Source organism: Oncorhynchus mykiss, chromosome 8, assembly GCF_013265735.2.
Source record: "Oncorhynchus mykiss isolate Arlee chromosome 8, USDA_OmykA_1.1, whole genome shotgun sequence".
Classification (NCBI taxonomy): Eukaryota; Metazoa; Chordata; class Actinopteri; order Salmoniformes; family Salmonidae; genus Oncorhynchus; species Oncorhynchus mykiss.
The window spans coordinates 66,415,909-66,433,895 of NC_048572.1; the positions used below are offsets into that span (position 1 = coordinate 66,415,909).

Below are 17,987 nucleotides of genomic sequence, written 5' to 3' on the forward strand. Positions count from 1 at the left end.
CGCGTTCTCTGGAGTGATGAATCACGCTTCACCATCTGGCAGTCCGACGGACAAATTTGGGTTTGGCGGATGCCAGGAGAACGCTACCTGCCCGAATGCATTATTCCAACTGTAAAGTTTTGTGGAGGAGGAATAATGGTCTGGGGCTGTTTTTTATGATTCAGGCTAGGGCCCTTAGTTCCAGTAAAGGGAAATGTTAATACTGCAGCATACAATGACATTCTAGACGATTATGTTCTTCCAACTTTGTGGTAACAGTTTGGGGAAGGCCCTTTCCAATGTTCCATCATCGAGTGGAAAGCCTTCTCAGAACAGTGCAGGCTGTTATAGCAGCAAAGGGGAAACCAATTCCATATTAATGCCCATGATGTTGGAATGAGATGTTGTCCACATACTTTTGGTCATACCATGTATAATGCTTGGATAATTTAATCTGAGCCAATGGCTTAATCCTATTCTTTAACTTTTATTTTGGGTTTAGTTGGAGACGTGAATCCAACATAATTTGTTAACGTGACGACAAGTTATTAGGCTATTTACTGTATAGCAAAAGTGATGATATACATATTGTGGATATAATGTTGAAGATCTGACATTGTTTCAAAGGTTAAAATTCAACATATTTTACAAGGTTTGTCCATGCTAAAGATTGGTTACAATGATGACATAATCCTGTGGTTCGAATCCAATATATTTTTTCCAGGTAGAGATTCCACATCACAATACGTTGACAAATTACGTTGAAACAATGTTGATTCAAACAGTTTGTTTCCAGTGGGTAGTCTCTTTCCACAGTCGCTGTTTCTAATGACATGAGTTTGGCAAACCAAAACTAGCACACTAAATACAATTGACAGACAGCCAGGACATTTTACAGTAGGCTAAGGAAAGCCAGCCAGTCTTCCGAAGATAAGACGAGGGCATTTGTAGAACCATCCATCTCCATCTGCTCTGTTCATTCCAGACACAGGGAAGGCACAGGTACCAGTTCTATCAGGCTACATCAATAAATTAGAGGGGAGCTGACACTGTGTCAATCTAGGGAGGTGGATAGGTTCAGGTTTATGCATTAATTCTGGGAGATAATCCTATTGATTTACAGTATGTTTGTTCTGTTGACAGAGATGAACAGAGCTGAACACACAGTAGAAGCACTTGCCAAATTGTATGACAATAACACATTTTGCCGTTGGCTTAAGTGAATAACTTCAAGGTAAGAATCTCAGACACTAGGAATATCTTAATTTAACTCCAATGTAGACAAAATCTCTCTCGCTCAAATATTAACCATTTGGCTGATTTAACAGACATTTTCACTATTTAAAGCCACCCAAATGTTGAAAAATCTGTCCACACAACGACACAATCTCATCAGGTAGTGTGAAGTGAAGTGGTGCGGCCTCTATGATAATAAATGACAATGAGAGCTGTTTATAACTCGTTAAGCCTCCACAGTGGCAGATTCATAAGCTGCCTAGCCTAGCACACCTGAGCCTGAAGGTAAGACGCACAGACACAGAGACAGAGAGATATCAAATCCCTATATTTAACCCTCGGTCCCCCCAGCACTAATGCAAACGCAGATATACGTATCACAGACTAACAACTACAGTACAATACACAAGGACAGACCTAACAAACACATACATGATGATGGCATAACCAAAGCTTCCACAACAAGACAAACAGCTGTGGTCATGAGCAAAATTCTTACTACAGACCAGATTGTGAAAATGCAAATATGTCTAGCCTGATTATTTCATAGGGTTTATCACACAAATGAGCTCACCTGATCGTCGTGAACCCTCCCCACGCTCCATACCAGGGGGGAGGTGCAGCTGGGGTCCACAACACTCTTCCAGTATGCTACTGGAAACCTCAGTAGTTACAGACCTCAGTCTGCTCTGCCTAGCCCCCCTTCAACTGAGTTGACTTGAATCTGTGTAACACAGTTCTCTATGAATGTCTGTCTGTTCTGCGCTAGGTAGCTTTCTGTAGCAGATTTGATTAACGTGTCTTTGGTGCCCTGGGAATCAGCTGCTCCAGAGTTGTGGACATCCTTTCTTTGTCCTGTCTGGAGGCAGTGGAGCAGCATCAGCCCTTGCGCTCCTGACCCCTCATCCACTCACTGGAGGGAGGGGTAGAGGAGGGAGAGGTGTAGAGAGGGGAAGGGAGGGGGAGGGTGCAGCTTTAGCTACTTTAATTATGTGCCCTGAAACACAGCTCAATGAGCTTACAGAGCATGACCCTACACACGCGCGCGCGCGCACACACGCACAATTGAGAGAATCCTGTCATGTTGTATCACCGCTTGGTACAGCAACTGCACCACCCGCAACCGCAGGGCTCTCCAGAGGGTAGTGTGGTCTGCCCAATGCATCACCGGGGGCACACTACCTGCCCGCCAGGACACCTACAGCCCCCAATGTCACAGGAAGGCCAAAAAGATAATCAAGGACAACAACCATGTGAGCCACGGCCTGTTCACCCAGCTATCATCCACAAGACGAGGTCAGGACAGGTGCATCCAAAACTGGAACCGAGAGACAGAAAAACAGCTTCTATCTCAAGGTCATCAGACTGTTCAATTCTGTTAAATAGCCATAACTAGCACATTAGAGGCTGCTGACCTATATACATAGACTTGGAATCACTGGCCACTTTAATAATGGAACACTAGTCACTTTAATAATGTTTACATATTTTGCATTACTCATCTCATATATACTGTATGTATGTACTGTATTCTATCCTATTCTACTGTATCTTAGTCTATTCCGCTCTGACATTGCTCGCCCAATATTTAAATACCCTTAATTCCATTCCTTTACTTTAGATGTGTGTATTGTTGTGAAATTGTTAGATATTACTGTTAGATATTACTGCACTGTTAGAGCTAGAGACAGTAATTTCGCTACATCCGCAATAACATCTGCTAAACACGTGTGACAAATACAATTTGATTTGACACATTTATTCCACTCCGCTATTAGCTTAGCATAAAAAGTGTGTAAACAGTATACAGGCCGCAAAAATCCTCAAACATAATCCGAGTCTTCTGTACTTTTTACATTTAACAGCTCAAATGGAAATCATTATGGAGTAGCTGAGACAGAGGACGTGGAGAAATAATCCATCCATGTGTACCCGATCCTCTGGGAAGTGAAAAGTGCAAGCCACACCAAAGTCAATAGACTGCTGAGTTGTTGTCTGGCACATAAATAACATGGACCTGAAAGGGCGTCTGACAGTGACATTGAAAGGTCTGCTGTGGTGATGACTAGCACATCTGATGCCATATTTCAAATGACACAGCACACTATCAGATGAGGTACTACTTATGTTTCAATGAAAAGCTCTATCCCACACGCCACGCTATGAAAAGCCTTGCCAAAAGAGGTCCCCGTTTCACCAGAGCTCTGATTCAAGCGTTCAGAATTAAAGCTTATTGACACTCTTTGCAGCTACAGTAACTTTATCAGACACACTTTCATTAGCAAGGGCAATTCCACAGTAACGGAATGACGCTGAGACTCAGATATTTTACTTTAAAATGTATGCCACAACAAAACCAATGATTGTAAAGTTAAACCAACCATACAACTATATGCATAAACCCTACTGTCACGACTTCTACCGAAGGTATCTCCTCTCCCTGTTCAGGCGGCGCTCGGCGGTTTACTAGCCGCCACCAATCCCTTTTTCCTTTTCTGTTTGTTTTGTCTGTGATCCTTTCACACCTGGTTTCATTTGTGTTTAATTCTGTGTTGTATAAAGGTAACCTGTTGCCGGTCTTAGTTCGTGCGGGATTAGACTTGTGGTTATTGTTGCTCATTCGTATTTGAATGTTTTCACAGTTATGCACATATATTTAGTGTCGGTACTGTGTTTTGTTCCTCCGTGCGGTTGCACGAGTTTCTGAGTATGTGGAGCATAGTTTTGGGATTTGTCTGTACCGTTTTGTATTTGTGGACTATATTATTAATAGTGGAGCGCGTTCAACACCACACAGCAGTGTTACACCGGCTGGGTACCGCAATGGATCAGGTGATGGCGACGATGGAAAGATGGGAGAGAGGTGGCCTTCCCACGCCTCCATCAGCCACAACCCAACCAGTACCACTACCCTCTCCTTCATTGCCTGGGCCCAGTGGGATTCAACTCGCACTCCGGAGGGAGGCCTCCTGCTCGGTGTGCGCTCAGTGCAAGGCTCCTAGGCACCTGCCCAGAGGGAAGTTACCCCTTCCCGTTCCACAGCGGCCTTCGTCTCGCCTGTCGGTTGACTTCTTGACCGATCTGCCACCGTCACAGGGCAACACCACGATCCTGGTCGTTGTGGATTGGTTTTCTAAGTCTTGTCATCTCCTCCCTTTGCCCGGTCTCCCTACGACCCTACAGACGGCTACGGGGTGCCTGAGGACATTGTTTCTGATCGGGGTCCCCAGTTCACGTCCAGGGTGTGGAAGGCATTCATGGAACGTTTGGGGGTCTCGGTCAGCCTTACTTCAGGTTTTCACCCTGAGAGTAATGGGCAGGTGGAGAGAGTGAACCAGGATGGTGGGTAGGTTTCTGCGGTCGTATTGCCAGGGGAGTACATCCGGCGTATGCAGTTCGGTCCATACTGGACTCGAGGCGTCGGGTGGGGGGCCTTCAGTACCTCGTGGATTAGGAGGGGTACGGTCCGAAGGAGAGATGCTGGGTGCCGGTGGAGGACATACTGGATCCACTTATGCTAAGAGTTTCACCGCCTCCATCCGGATCGCTCTGCGCCTCGTCGTCCTCGAGGCCGGCGTCGGCGCGCTGCGGGAGCTGCGCGTCAGGGGGGGTGCTGTCACGACTTCTACCGAAGGTATCTCCTCTCCCTGTTCAGGCGGCGCTCGGCGGTTTACTAGCCGCCACCAATCCCTTTTTCCTTTTCTGTTTGTTTTGTCTGTGATCCTTTCACACCTGGTTTCATTTGTGTTTAATTCTGTGTTGTGTAAGGGTAACCTGTTGCCTGTCTTAGTTCGTGCGGGATTAGACTTGTGGTTTTTGTTGCTCGTTCGTATTTTGATGTTTTCAGTTACGCACCTGTATTTAGTGTCGGTACTGTGTTTTGTTCCTCTAGACATGATCGACTCAGCTGTACCTAATAGCTGTATGTCAGGAGTTTCTGAGTATGTGGAGCGTAGTTGGAGCGTATGTTGGGGATTTTTGTCTGTACCGTTTTGTATTGGTGGACTATATTAAATGACGCTTCTTAGACATACCTGCTCTCCTGCGCCTGACTCCTACACCTCTCACCGAGAAGCACATCATAACAACTACTTTTAACAATTTACACACACACACACAAAACATTTACTGAAATAACAGTGCAGATGCTAAATTCGGTAACAGAATTAGGGGTAAAGTAAAAAAAAAATGAACAGTTGGTGAAAAAGTCATAGAGAACGTGTGACAATGTGGACTGCAGCCAGCTGGCACCTTCACTTGGGCTTCTAGTTCTCAAACACGTAATTCTCCTCTAGGCCTATATCCACCAGTAAGATTGTTAAATAAAGGTCATAAATACATATTGAAACCACTCATATTAGCCTACAATGTCCTTTCTGATTCCGTTTCATTCACGCATATTAATCAATGGACCTTATATTGGAATACATGTTATGCCCACCTGTGGTATTGTTGTGACATTGACTGCCATTGCCTTACATGCTGAAGAAGGGTTCATACCTGAAACGTTTGGGCAGCAATAAAAATATGTCAATTTCAGTTTCTTGACTAGAGTGCTGTCCTATTTCGGTCACACCCTGACCTGTTTCACTTTGTGCTTGTCTCCACCCCCTCCCGGTGTCGCCCATCTTCCCCAGCTTATTTATACCGGAGTTCTCTGTTGCCAGTTTGTCTCTTCAAGCATACTTGCATGTTTTTTTGCTGTGCTCTTGTTTTTCCTAGTCTCTGTTTTTTAGCCCTCCCGGTTCCGACCTTTTCTGCTTGTTCTGACACTTAGCCCGGCTGCCTGACCATTCATCCTGCCCTGACCTCGAGCCTGCCTGCCGCCCTGTACCTTTCGGACTCTGGCATTCTGCCTGTCCTCGACCTGCCTATTGCCTGCCCCATAATAAATATCAGACTCGAACCATCTGTCTCCTGTGTCACATATGCTCTCTCTCTTTCAGGTGCTCTAGGTCGTCATCATGCTCCTGCGCCTCAGCCAGTTCGATAGGTTCCCACACGGTAACCGGTCAGCTCCTGATCCCCTGGATCATCATCATGGTCGGAGACCCGCTCGTTGGGTTTATGTAACCATTGTTACGCGCATTTGCGCATAATTTTTAAAATTTATTTTACCTTTATTTAACCAGGCAAGTCAGTTAAGAACAAATTCTTATTTTCAATGACGGCCTGGGAACAGTGGGTTAACTGCCTGTTCAGGGGCAGAACGACAGACCTTGTCAGCTCGGGGGTTTGAACTCGCAACCTAGTCCAACACTCTAACCACTAGGCTACCCTGGACTCCATCACCTCCTGGACTCACTCACCTGGACTCCATCACCTCCTTGATTCCCTGCCCTATATGTCACTCCCTTTGGTTTTTTCCACAGTCGTCATTGTTTCTGTTCCTGTTTCATGTCGGTGCGCTGCTTGTGTTTTTTGTTTTGTTCATTTATTTATTAAAAGTATTCACTCCCTGAACTTGCTTCCTGACTCTCAGCGTACATCGTTACACTGTGTCTGCATCTGGGTCTCACCCTGTGTCTTTATAATTTATGTTTTTTGGAATACATGTTAAGGCCTCATGACCAAACTCTTTGACAAAGTGCAATTGATAAATGGAAAAAAGGGATGACTGTCTCTTGACACTGAGTCTGTTTTTCCTGAATGGAAGAACAATGTGGGAAACATACTGTACGTTTAATAGAGAGCTTTCAAGCATCACAAACAAACATCCTTTTCCTGAAAGGAGGACTATTTCCACACAAAAAGGGCTCCAACAGTCCACTTGCGTCATAACCTTTTGACATCCTGTACGCCACTAAATATCTGGGATAGGAACCTGGAGGGGAAGGGGATTATAAGGGGATTGTGGGAAATGGAACACTAGGGCCTAGGAAACAAACGTTGTCTCAATTTACTCCCATTCTCTCTGGTTCCTTTCTCAGAATAACCTAGATAACTTAATAATAACTATGTTGTTATCTGCTCCGATCACATGACATACAGCTATTAGGTACAGCTGAGTAGACCATGTCTACAGTAAAGACAGATATTCGCTTATCTGACATATGACAACAGTATCATGTAACACCATGCAGAACACCATAAGAATATATCATAACAACTACCAGTATGTTCAATTACTGTAAACAAGATATCCAACATAATGTAGGTTCACTGAGAATAAAATACTGCATATCTTCAACCCAGATCTTCATAACACAACAGTTGAATGCCCCAAGGGTATAGGCTAATTATTGAGTGTTAAGCTCAATTCACACACTACAGAGACGGAGGGCACGGAGCGTAGCATAGCATTGCAATGTTGTTTTTTATCACAAAAGGGGCGACTCCTTGTAATACGCTCCTTTGAGGTCGCTTCGGACTGCGTATTTGATTTTGGACACTGACATTTTTTGCATTTTGTGTTGGATCATAACATTCGGTTTCGAAAGTGAACGCAGTAATGCGTTTGGTTGGTGGATGTGCATAGCTGTACTGAGAATGAAGCAGCCATGGCAGGTAGCTCAGATGGGAGTAAGTCTGACATGGATGATGGAAGTAGGATCAGTGATGAATCTATCTACACAACTGTACAAGGAAAAAAAATGCATTTTAAGGTTATAGTTTATTGAGATGCATGAATACACCACGCCAAAGACAGTCCTGAAGAGGGCACGACAAAACCTATTCCCGCTCAGGAGACTGAAAATATTTGGCATGGGTCAGATCATGCCTCAGATCCTCAAAAGGGTCTACAACTGCACCATCAAGAGCATCGTGATGGGTTGCATCACAGCCTGGTATGGCAACTGCTCGGCCTCCGACCACAAGGCACTACAGAGTGTAGTACGTACGGCCCTGTACATCACTGGGGCCAAGCTTCCTGCCATCCAGGACCTCTATACCAGGCGGTGTTAGAGGAAGGCCCTAAAAATTGTTCAAGACTCCAGCCACCCTAGTAATAGACTGTTCTCTCTGCTACTGCATGGCAAACGGTACCGGAGCGCCAAGTCTAGTTCCAAGAGGCTTATAAACAGCTTCTATCCCCAAGCCATAAGACTCCTGAACATCTAATCAAATGGCCATCCAGACTATTTGCATTGCCCCCCCCCCACCATCAGGAGTTACAGAAACTGGCAGCAGTGTCCAGAAAAGGACATCTATGACATAGTGCCATGGGTGGTATTCCTTCTGATAAATGTCTCCCGTTTGTTTGGGACATGATGTATATGATATGATGTGATATGATATGATATGATATGATATGATGTATATGACATGATGTATACTGAACAAAAATATAAACGCAACTGAGTTACGGTTCATAGAAGGAAATCAGTCAATTGAAATATATTCATTAGGCCCTAATCTATGGATTTCACATGACTGGGCAGGGGCGCAGCCATGGGTGGGCTTTGGAACCAGGCCTAACCAATCAGAATACGTTTTTCCACACAAAAGGGCTTTATTACAGACAGAAATACTCCTGAGCATCCCCACTCCATTTGTTCTCGAGTGAGACAGAGCACCCTACCCCTCAAAAGCTTTTTTCTTATTTACACTTTAGGTGGTGGGTAATTTACTGGGGTTATTTTGCATGTTTTTTTTATATTTACTTATTTTCTCATTCACATGTTAAGGTGTTAGGTAATTTATTGCTGTTTACTTTGTGTTTTTTTCTCTTATTTCCCCTTTCATCATACTTTTCACCTGTGTATTACATTGTGTTTTATATTGGACCATTTTCCTCCTGATATTTCCGCTTATGATTGTAAAAAAAAATCTAAAAGGTCTGCAAATGTCTTTGTCTGGTTATTTGAACTTGTAGCAGAACATATTACTGTTCTGAATCAGTCACTCAGTAAACTTGAACTGCTTTGTACATGAGCTGTGTACAGTTTAAGTCAGAAGTTACCATACACTTAGGTTGGAGTCATTAAAACTCGTTTTCCAACCACTCCACAAATTTCTTGTGAACAAACTATAGTTTTGGGAGTTGGTTAGGACATCTACTTTGTGCATGACACAAGTATTTTTTCCAACAATTGTTTACACAGAGATTATATCACTTATAATTCACTGTATCACAATTCCATTGGGTCAGAAGTTTACATACACTAAGTTGACTGTGCCTTTAAACAGCTTGGAAAATTCCAGAAAATTATGTCATGGCTTTATAAGCTTCTGATAGGCTAATTGACATCATTTGAGTCAATTGGAGGTGTACCTGTGGATGTATTTCAAGGCCTACCGTCTAACTCAGTGCCTCTTTGCTTGACATCATGGGAAAATTCAAAGAAAACAGCCCAAAATAGTCTGGTTCATCCTTAGCAATTTCCAATCACCTGAAGGTACCACCCATGTTCATCTGTACAAACAATAGCACGCAAGTAATAACACCATGGGACCATGCAGCCGTCATACCGCTCAGGAAGGAGACACGTTCTGTCTCCTAGAGATGGACGTACCTAGGTGCAAAAAGTGCAAATCAATCCCAGAACAACAGCAAATTACCTTGTGAAGATGCTGGAGGAAACAAAAGTATCTATATTCACAGTAAAACATGTCCAATATCGACATAACCTGAAAGGCCGCTCAGCAAGGAAGAAGCCACTGCTCCAAAACCGTCATAAAAAAGCCAGACTACGGTTTGCAATTGCACATGGGGACAAAGATTGTACTTTTTTGGACAAATGCCCTCTGGTCTGATGAAACAAAAATAGAACTGTTTGTTTGGCCATAATGACCATTGTTGTGTTAGGAGGAAAAATGATTATGCTTGCAAGCTGAAGAACACCATCCCAAGCGTGAAGCACGGGGGTAGCATCATCATCTTGTGGGGGTGCTTTGCTGCAGGAGGGACTGGTGCACTTCACAAAATAGATGGCTTCATGAGGTATGAAAATTATGTGGATATATTGAAGCAACATTTCAAGACATCAGTCAGGAAGTTAAAGCTTGATCGCAAATGGGTCTTCCAAATGAACAATGACCCCAAGCATACTTCCAAAGTTATGGCAAAATGGCTTAAGGACAACAAAGTCAATGTATTGGAGTGGCCATCACAAAGCCCTGACCTCAATCATATAGATAATTTGTGGGCAGAACTGAAAAGGCATCTGAGAGCAAGGAGGCCTACAAACCTGACTCAGTTACACCAGCTCTGTCAGGAGGAATGGGCCAAAATTCACCCAACTTATTGTGGAAAGCTTGTGGAAGGCTACCTGAAACGTTTGACCCAAGTAAACAGTTTTTGGCTAGGTGTATGTAAACTTCCGACTTCAACTGTAGATGAGGTTCAAGTCTTGGGGGTCCTATTGTCTACAGCTGAACAGCCATTCATTGAAAGGCCACTACACATAACACAAGGTTAGGTAAATTTCACAAGGGTCTAGCCTCCAAAAAATATATTACAAACTAAAACACAAGGATAAAGTAACTGTCATTATGGTAGACTATGTGATTTGTAAAGTGTGAATAAGTAAAACAGCCAAATCCAACTGCAAACCAAAGTGTGGAGCTCACAACATGACATATAAAACAGTAATCAACCAGAGGAAGAGAACATATGTGTACATGTTTTGCAAAACACACTCCAACATTTACTGTAGGGTGCCACGCGTGATCGCAGAATCCTAGAAAGACACTTGACCAGCTGGTGTGAGGAATTAGTTCTCTAGGTTGTTGCGCAAGTCTATAGCAACACTGGTTGCCCTGTCTGCCGACATGTTTCTTGGTAGCTGGTGTCCCCTTCTACCACCTGTCGCCACTCTCCTTGACCCAGTCGTTGTGGAGTGGTCAACAAACGTGGGGTGGATGTACAGTGTTGTCAGTGTCTGTAGTGTCTGTGGTGCAAAGGTAGTTGTGGAGGGCCATGCAGGCCTTCACAATGGCCTCAGCTTTCTCTGAGGCAAGCTCAAGAGCTTGTCCCAGGACCCTCCATATTCCAGCAAGGATCCCAAAACCATTCTCTGAAATTCGTCTGGTTCTTGAGTGGCGGTAGTTGTCGATCTTCTTGGCGTCATCAAGGCCTGAAGAAACTTTGAATAAAAGAAACATACTCCATTAGTATTGAACAGGAAGATGAAAGCTATCAAATGTGTACTGTAACAACTGTGTAGCCTATGCTTTGGACATACTGTAGGCCCCCATCCTCTTACTCTTTTCACATCATATGTATAGTCATATGTATTTAGTGTATCTTACCTGGATATGGTCGCATCAGGTTTGCCCTCAGAGAGAATGCCTCATCTACCACAAAGACATATGGGCTCTGTGTTTGGGTCCCCAGCAAGCACTCTGGTCTTGGTAGCGGCAGCTGGAATGCAATGAGTTGGGACTTTCTTTGTGAGAAGATTCCCACATCTCCCTTCCGACCATGTCGATCATGGTGAAGCGCTACCTTGCTTTGCAGACTGCCATCAGGACTATTGAGGAAAAGCTCTTGTCGTTGTAGTACTCGCTGCCCGAGTTCGCTGGAGCTCGCATCCGAATATGTTTTCCGTCGACAGCTCCTGCACAAAACGGATAATTCCAACGATCCCCAAACTCTCTGACGATTTCTGCCCATTTTTCCACGGAAGGATAAGCAACAAAATCCTCCTTCAGGACATACCAGATAGCCTGGCACACTTCCGTGAAGATGGTACAACCTGTAAAGATTCCTAGCTTATATCTTGCAGCAAGACACAGACAGCCATTCTGCAGCACTTACGGGGCAAGTTGTGAATTTCTCGTGTGAGATAAGGGGCAAGCCGCTGAAGCAAGTTGTCAAATCTGGCAACCGACATCCGAAAGTATTGAAAAGGTCTTTCCTCGTCAATGTTTCACATAGGTTGGACAAGAGACATGTATTCTCCATCGTCCTCTCTTAGTAAGAGCAGTTCAACTCGCTGTTCAAGCTCTAGCAATTGCAATTCTTAGAGAGACATGTTTGCATGTAGCTAGCTAAATAGTATTCGTCAACAAAAAGGCATATAACACCGGATCCGGAAGTTTAAATGTTGTTGCTAGCTACAGTTAGAGTGCCTCGGACCCTCTTGCTTGGTAAGCTATTCTGGCTCCCCCTAGTGGATATACACTACACAAGGGCCCTCTTGCTTTGTAAGCTACTCTGGCTCCCCCTAGTGCACATACACCACACAAGGACCCTCTTGCTTGGTAAACTACTCTGGCTCCCCAAGCCCCCTAGTAGATATGTACTACACAAGACAGACTTCCTCTCTGGTTGGAACGCAACGACGATGTGGACAAAAGTGAGCGCTGCCCCCAAAAACCTGGTTCTGCCCTTACACATGCGTGCACGTCTATTGACAGAGTGGAGCTTGTAGCCACATTTAAGGAGCTTCAGGATGACTGTGTGTTGGCCAGCAGTGTCCTGTGAACAGGATTTCAACAGCCTCAGTAATCAATTTATGTTGAATGCCTTACTCTTATTTCTGTCTATGTACAGTCGTGGCCAAAAGTTTTGAGAATGACAAAAACATTCATTTCCAAAGTTTGCTGCCTCAGTGTCTTTAGATATTTTTGACAGAAGTTACTATGGAATACTGAAGTATGATTACAAGCATTTCATAAGTCTCAAAAGCTTTTATTGACAATTACATGACGTTGATGCAAAGAGTCAATATTTCCAGTGTTGACCCGTCTTTTTCAAGACCTCTGCAATCCACCCTGGCATGCTGTCAATTAACTTCTGGGCCACATCCTGACTGATGGCAGCCCATTCTTGCTTAATCAATGCTTGGAGTTTGTCAGAATTTGTGGGTTTTTGTTTGTCCACCTGCCTCTTGAGGATTGACCACAGGTTCTCAATGGGATTAAAGTCTGGGGAGTTTCCTGGCCATGGAACCAAAATATCGATGTTTTGTTCCCCGAGCCACTTAGTTATCACTTTTTCCTTATGGCAAGGTGCTCCATCATGCTGGAAAAGGCATTGTTCGTCACCAAACTGTTCCTGGATGGTTGGGAGAAGTTGCTCTCGGAGGATGTGTTGGTACCATTCTTTATTCATGGCTGTGTTCTTAGGCAAAATTGTGAGTGAGCCCACTCCCTTGGCTGAGAAGCTACCCCACACATGTACGGTCTCAGGATGCTTTACTGTTGGCATGACACAGGACTGATGGTAGCGCTCACCTTGTCTTCTCCGGACAAGCTTTCTTCCGGATGCCCCAAACAATAGGAAAGGGGATTTATCAGAGAATGACTTTACCCCAGTCCTCAGCAGTCCAATCCCTGTACCTTTTGCAGAATATCAGTCTGTCCCTGATGTTTTTCCTGGAGAGAAGCTCCAGCTTCTTTGTTGCCTTTCTTGACCCCAGGCCATCCTCCAAAAGTCTTCACCTCACTGTGCGTGCAGATGCACTCACACCTGCCTGCTGCCATTCCTGAGCAATCTCTGTACTGGTGGTGCCCCAATCCCGCAGCTGAATCAACTTTAGGAGAAGGTCCTGGTGCTTGCTGGACTTTTTTGGGCGCCCTGAAGCCTTCTGAACAACAATTGAACCGCTCTCCTTGAAGTTCTTGATGATCCGATAAATAGTTGATTTAGGTGCAATCTTACTGGCAGCAATATCCTTGCCCGTGAAGCCCTTTTTGTGCAACGCAATGATGACGGCATGTGTTTCCTTGCAGGTAACCATGGTTGACAGAGGATGAACAATGATTCCAAGCACCACCCTCCTTTTGAAGCTTCCACTCTGTTATTCGAACTCAATCAGCATGACAGAGTGATTTCCAGCCTTGTCCTCGTCTACACTCACACCTGTGTTAACGAGAGAATCACTGACTTGATGTCAGCTGGTCCTTTTGTGGCAGGGCTGATATGCTGTGGAAATGTTTTTGGGGGATTCAGTTCATTTGCATGGCAAAGAGGGACTTTGCAATTAATTGCAATTCATCTGATCACTCTTCATAACATTCTGGAGTATATGCAAATTGCCATCATACAACCTAAGGCAGCAGACTTTGTGAAAATGTATATTTCTCAAAACGTTTGGCTATGACTGTAGGATAAGAACCTACAGTAAGTCAGTGCAGAGACAACATTTCTGACAGAAATTGATTGGAAGATCACATTGTAAACAAACAGTGTGGTTAGCCTGACTGTAACCACAGAGCCCCTCTGTCTTCTCTAGGAACACAGACACAGAAAAACAGATATGTCCAACAGATGGTAATCTCATCCTCATCCCAAGACTGAAATTGTCTGAAATTGTCTGATGTTTAATTGGCATGTCAATGGAGGTAGTTTTCAGAACAGGAAGCAAAGTTAAGTCAAAATAATTAGCATGTAGCCTACCGTGGTTCTGTAGCTCAATTGGCATCCTAAATTTCCAAAAAGGAAGTAGGCCCAACTCTTCCTCATTGATAAACACAATTATGAATGACAGGGATAACTGTCCTGTCTTGTCCAGACAAGCCACACACACTGCCTCAGACTCAGGCTCAGGCTCACTGAATGAAATCAACAGAGAATCAAATATGTTCGGCAATCCACATACTGGATTAGAAAGACAGGCTCGATTGCAACCAACAGGCAGAATTTTACACGCTCCTGCAAGGTTACTACTGCACTTCTTAAAACGAAAGATTACATGCACCTGCAGGGTAAACTAAGCATGATTGCAACAATAAGAGTAGAACATTAGTTTTCCATTCACACAATGTGTTTGGTAAATTGCTTCAGTTGCTGTGGTACATGAGGAAATACTTCATTTCAGTTGAATGGGATGATTGTCAAATAGATAAATCGCCCCTAGAATGCTCATAAAGTAGGACTAAATTGTTCTGATGATAATATTAACCAGAGAGCGAAATTGTCTTACATTATTTTTGGCTGCAATCAAGACTAAAAGACATCCCCGACATCTGCGTTAGGAATGGTAAATTCCTGGCTAATGTTGGTTGAAATTGAGATCAGCTTTGCGGGTGATTTTAGAGCATATTGATGGTTTAAGTAGAGATCAGCTGGCGATAATCTGGTGGCTTTCAATAGTTGCAATTGGCCCACAGGTTTTATGACTTTGGTGAAGTAAAGTTTTATGACAACACAAAAAAAGCACTTATGGACAGTATACAGTATTTAGTGCATTTCAGGGAGAGACCCATAATGTCAGTTAAAGAAAAACAATTCTGTGAAGCTTTACCCTGAGGCAGCCCATTTGGAAAAAAAAGTTGTTTATACTGGATGTATTTTGTGGAGACAGCACTGTGTAAAGGTACTGTTGGCGTGAGAACATAGAGGAGAGCACATGATGTAACACAGATAGAGCTGGTAATCTGGAACTGAGTGGAGCATTCCTACTGCTGACTACAGCCAATGTGACCATAGCCCATAGCCTTCCCTTACATGTATCCTGTGTGACTCATACTGTACTGCCTTTACAAACAGCAGTCAGAAAGGTTAAGAGCTCCACTCTCAGTGACACTGGAAATGTTAATCTGCAGCTAGATTTAAATGAAAGCACCATTTCTTAGTAGTAAAGAAAGGTTTGTGTTTGACTTTACTCAATTGGGCACTACAATTGCCAAACACCAAGTACTGTAAATCCCATAGCATTTTACTCCAAAAATGATCAAACACAAGCGCTAGTTCTACCTTCCTCGATTATCTTTTGTACTGCTCCTGACCTCTGACCCCTCCTTACCACTTTGTGAGGCCAATATTGTATTCTAATATCTCATATCCCCCCTCAGGCAGCAGTGGTGGCACCTGGAAGCTAAACTCACTTAACTGAACTGGCCAGAGGGAAAGTAACAAATCACTACTTGCTCAATCATAAAGTAGGATGGCCCTCTTTGACGTTGCGTAAAACGAAACACTGCCTTTAATTCATTTATAAAGCCCATAGAAGTACGGGTTACCATACCCGATCACAGGGATGGCTAACTCTGGAAATTCCATCTGTTGCTACAGACTTTTAGTCTCTTCCCACCCAATGTATGGAACAATCTTCAGAGTTCCCTACAACTGGATGTTCTGGTGCCTTTCGGGCAGTTCAGTGTTGATTGAGGACCTCTTTGTTGATGAATGTGATTGTTTTTCTTGAGTGTTTTATATTTGATATAATTTTATAACGTACTGTAAAATACTATATTAAATACTAAAATGTTATCCGCAAAAAAAACACTGTAGTAAATACTACAGGACTTTCACTAAGGACTTTAGTGATGTCTCTTGCACCGAGATGCAGTGCCTTAGACCTCTGCGCCACTCGGGAGAAGAGCAGAAGCTCTGAACTATCCGTTCAGACTCCAGACTCTTATCTTCCTATAGGTTATGGAAATGTGCTCTTTTACTATTGTCCAGTAGGTTTCCTCAAGGAGAAAGCCCCCACTTCTATGTCAAAGATGATAAAATAAAACACTATAGTAAATACTACAGTTATGTCCACAAAAACATAAAAAACTCTAGTATATACTATAGTATTTATCTATAGTAATACTAGAGTATTTATACTATAGTACAGTCATGTAAGCAAAACACTACAGTAAATACCACAGTCATGTCCCAAACACGACAGTAAATACTAAACACTACAGTAAATACTACAGTTTTTTTAATGTGGGAAGAGTTTGTTCAGAAAAACACAGGCAGACACCCACGCAAGCACAAACACATCCACACACTCCAACAAACAAACATCTGGGGTATATAATCCCCCCCCCCCCAAGTGAAAAAACACCTCAGAATCTGAGATTACTACGGTTTTACAAGAATGCCATGTGCAAATACTAAAATAGTTTCGTTACAGTAGTAAAGAGCAGACAGTCAGCCTGTGACATTTAAAAAAACTAACCCTAACCCACTCTCCCTTCCAACAAGAAGAGAACAGTGGAGCTCTACTGGTTTACAGCAAGTTAATACTTGACAGACAAGTGGCATTTTGGCAGTGACTTCCACTGTGGAATGTAAGGCTGAGAAACCTTGGAAGAGAACAGACTACTATCCATATAGATTTCACATTAAGAGGAAGAAAGATGTGTGAATGAGTGAGTGAAAGAGTGAGAGGTAGAAAGAGAGAGAGCGAAAGGCAAGGAAGATCTCAGAAAGCCCTCACTTGTTTTTGGTTCATTTCAGGAATTGATTTCTTGTCAAAATGACAAAAAGTTCAAAAGTTCGCTCTTGTCATAAAAGGTATGTTCGTCTCCTTAGGACAGAGAAAAATAAACAAACAAACAAAGCCATATATCATATCAGAATTCTGTAAGTCAAGGGCCAGTTAGATTTGGGACACAACATTGGGAGTCTGTGTATTGTTTGGACTCCCTGAGGAATGTTGTGTTCCAAAGCTAAGTTAAAGTCAACATGTTCAGCTGTTCTACAGATTCTACACTGCTTGTCTGAGCCTGTCCTGAAAACGTCAACATAGTGTGCCCTCACCTGAGTAGGGCCGTCGTGGAGAAACGTCTTCTTCATCTTCCTCACTAAACACACCTTCGAGAGTTGACTTCCCGGCCCCGCCATCCTCTACAGGAACCACAGTGAAGTTGGTGGGCATTTTATCCCCTCACCGCATTGGCTCTATTCTGAGAAAGTATACTACTCTAGTCCCTCTCACCTTTTCGAGGCACAGTTCGAAGTGCTATCTACTTCTGTCTCTCTCACCTATATTGCTTAGATTCTGTCCCCATGTGACCAGGCTCTCTCCAAATAAGGAGTGTTCTACAACTCCTCCCCCAGAGAAAGTCCTCCTTCCTTACTCCACTCAACCTCATCCCCATCTAGGCTATAGCACCTACAATAGACAAGACTCCTAATGTCACAGGGGGCACCTCTTCCT

General features: G+C 43.5%; 1 protein-coding gene across 4 annotated transcripts in view; it reads right to left on the reverse strand.

Annotated features, from left to right (window-relative positions):
- The window catches only part of LOC110530391 (solute carrier family 12 member 7), a 43,522-nt gene extending 25,705 nt beyond the window's left edge, over positions 1 to 17,817 (reverse strand). For 2 of the 4 annotated variants that reach the window (XM_021613399.2, XM_021613395.2), the window contains exon 1: positions 17,588 to 17,816. In XM_021613399.2, coding sequence (XP_021469074.2) covers positions 17,588 to 17,705 — 118 coding nt within the window. In that variant the 5' untranslated portion in view covers positions 17,706 to 17,816. Of the gene's footprint in view, positions 1 to 1,789; positions 2,100 to 17,587 lie in introns of those variants that run through there. The other 2 variants (XM_021613396.2, XM_021613397.2) reach the window with 2 other exon arrangements.
- Between the last annotated feature and the right edge of the window lie 170 nt (positions 17,818 to 17,987).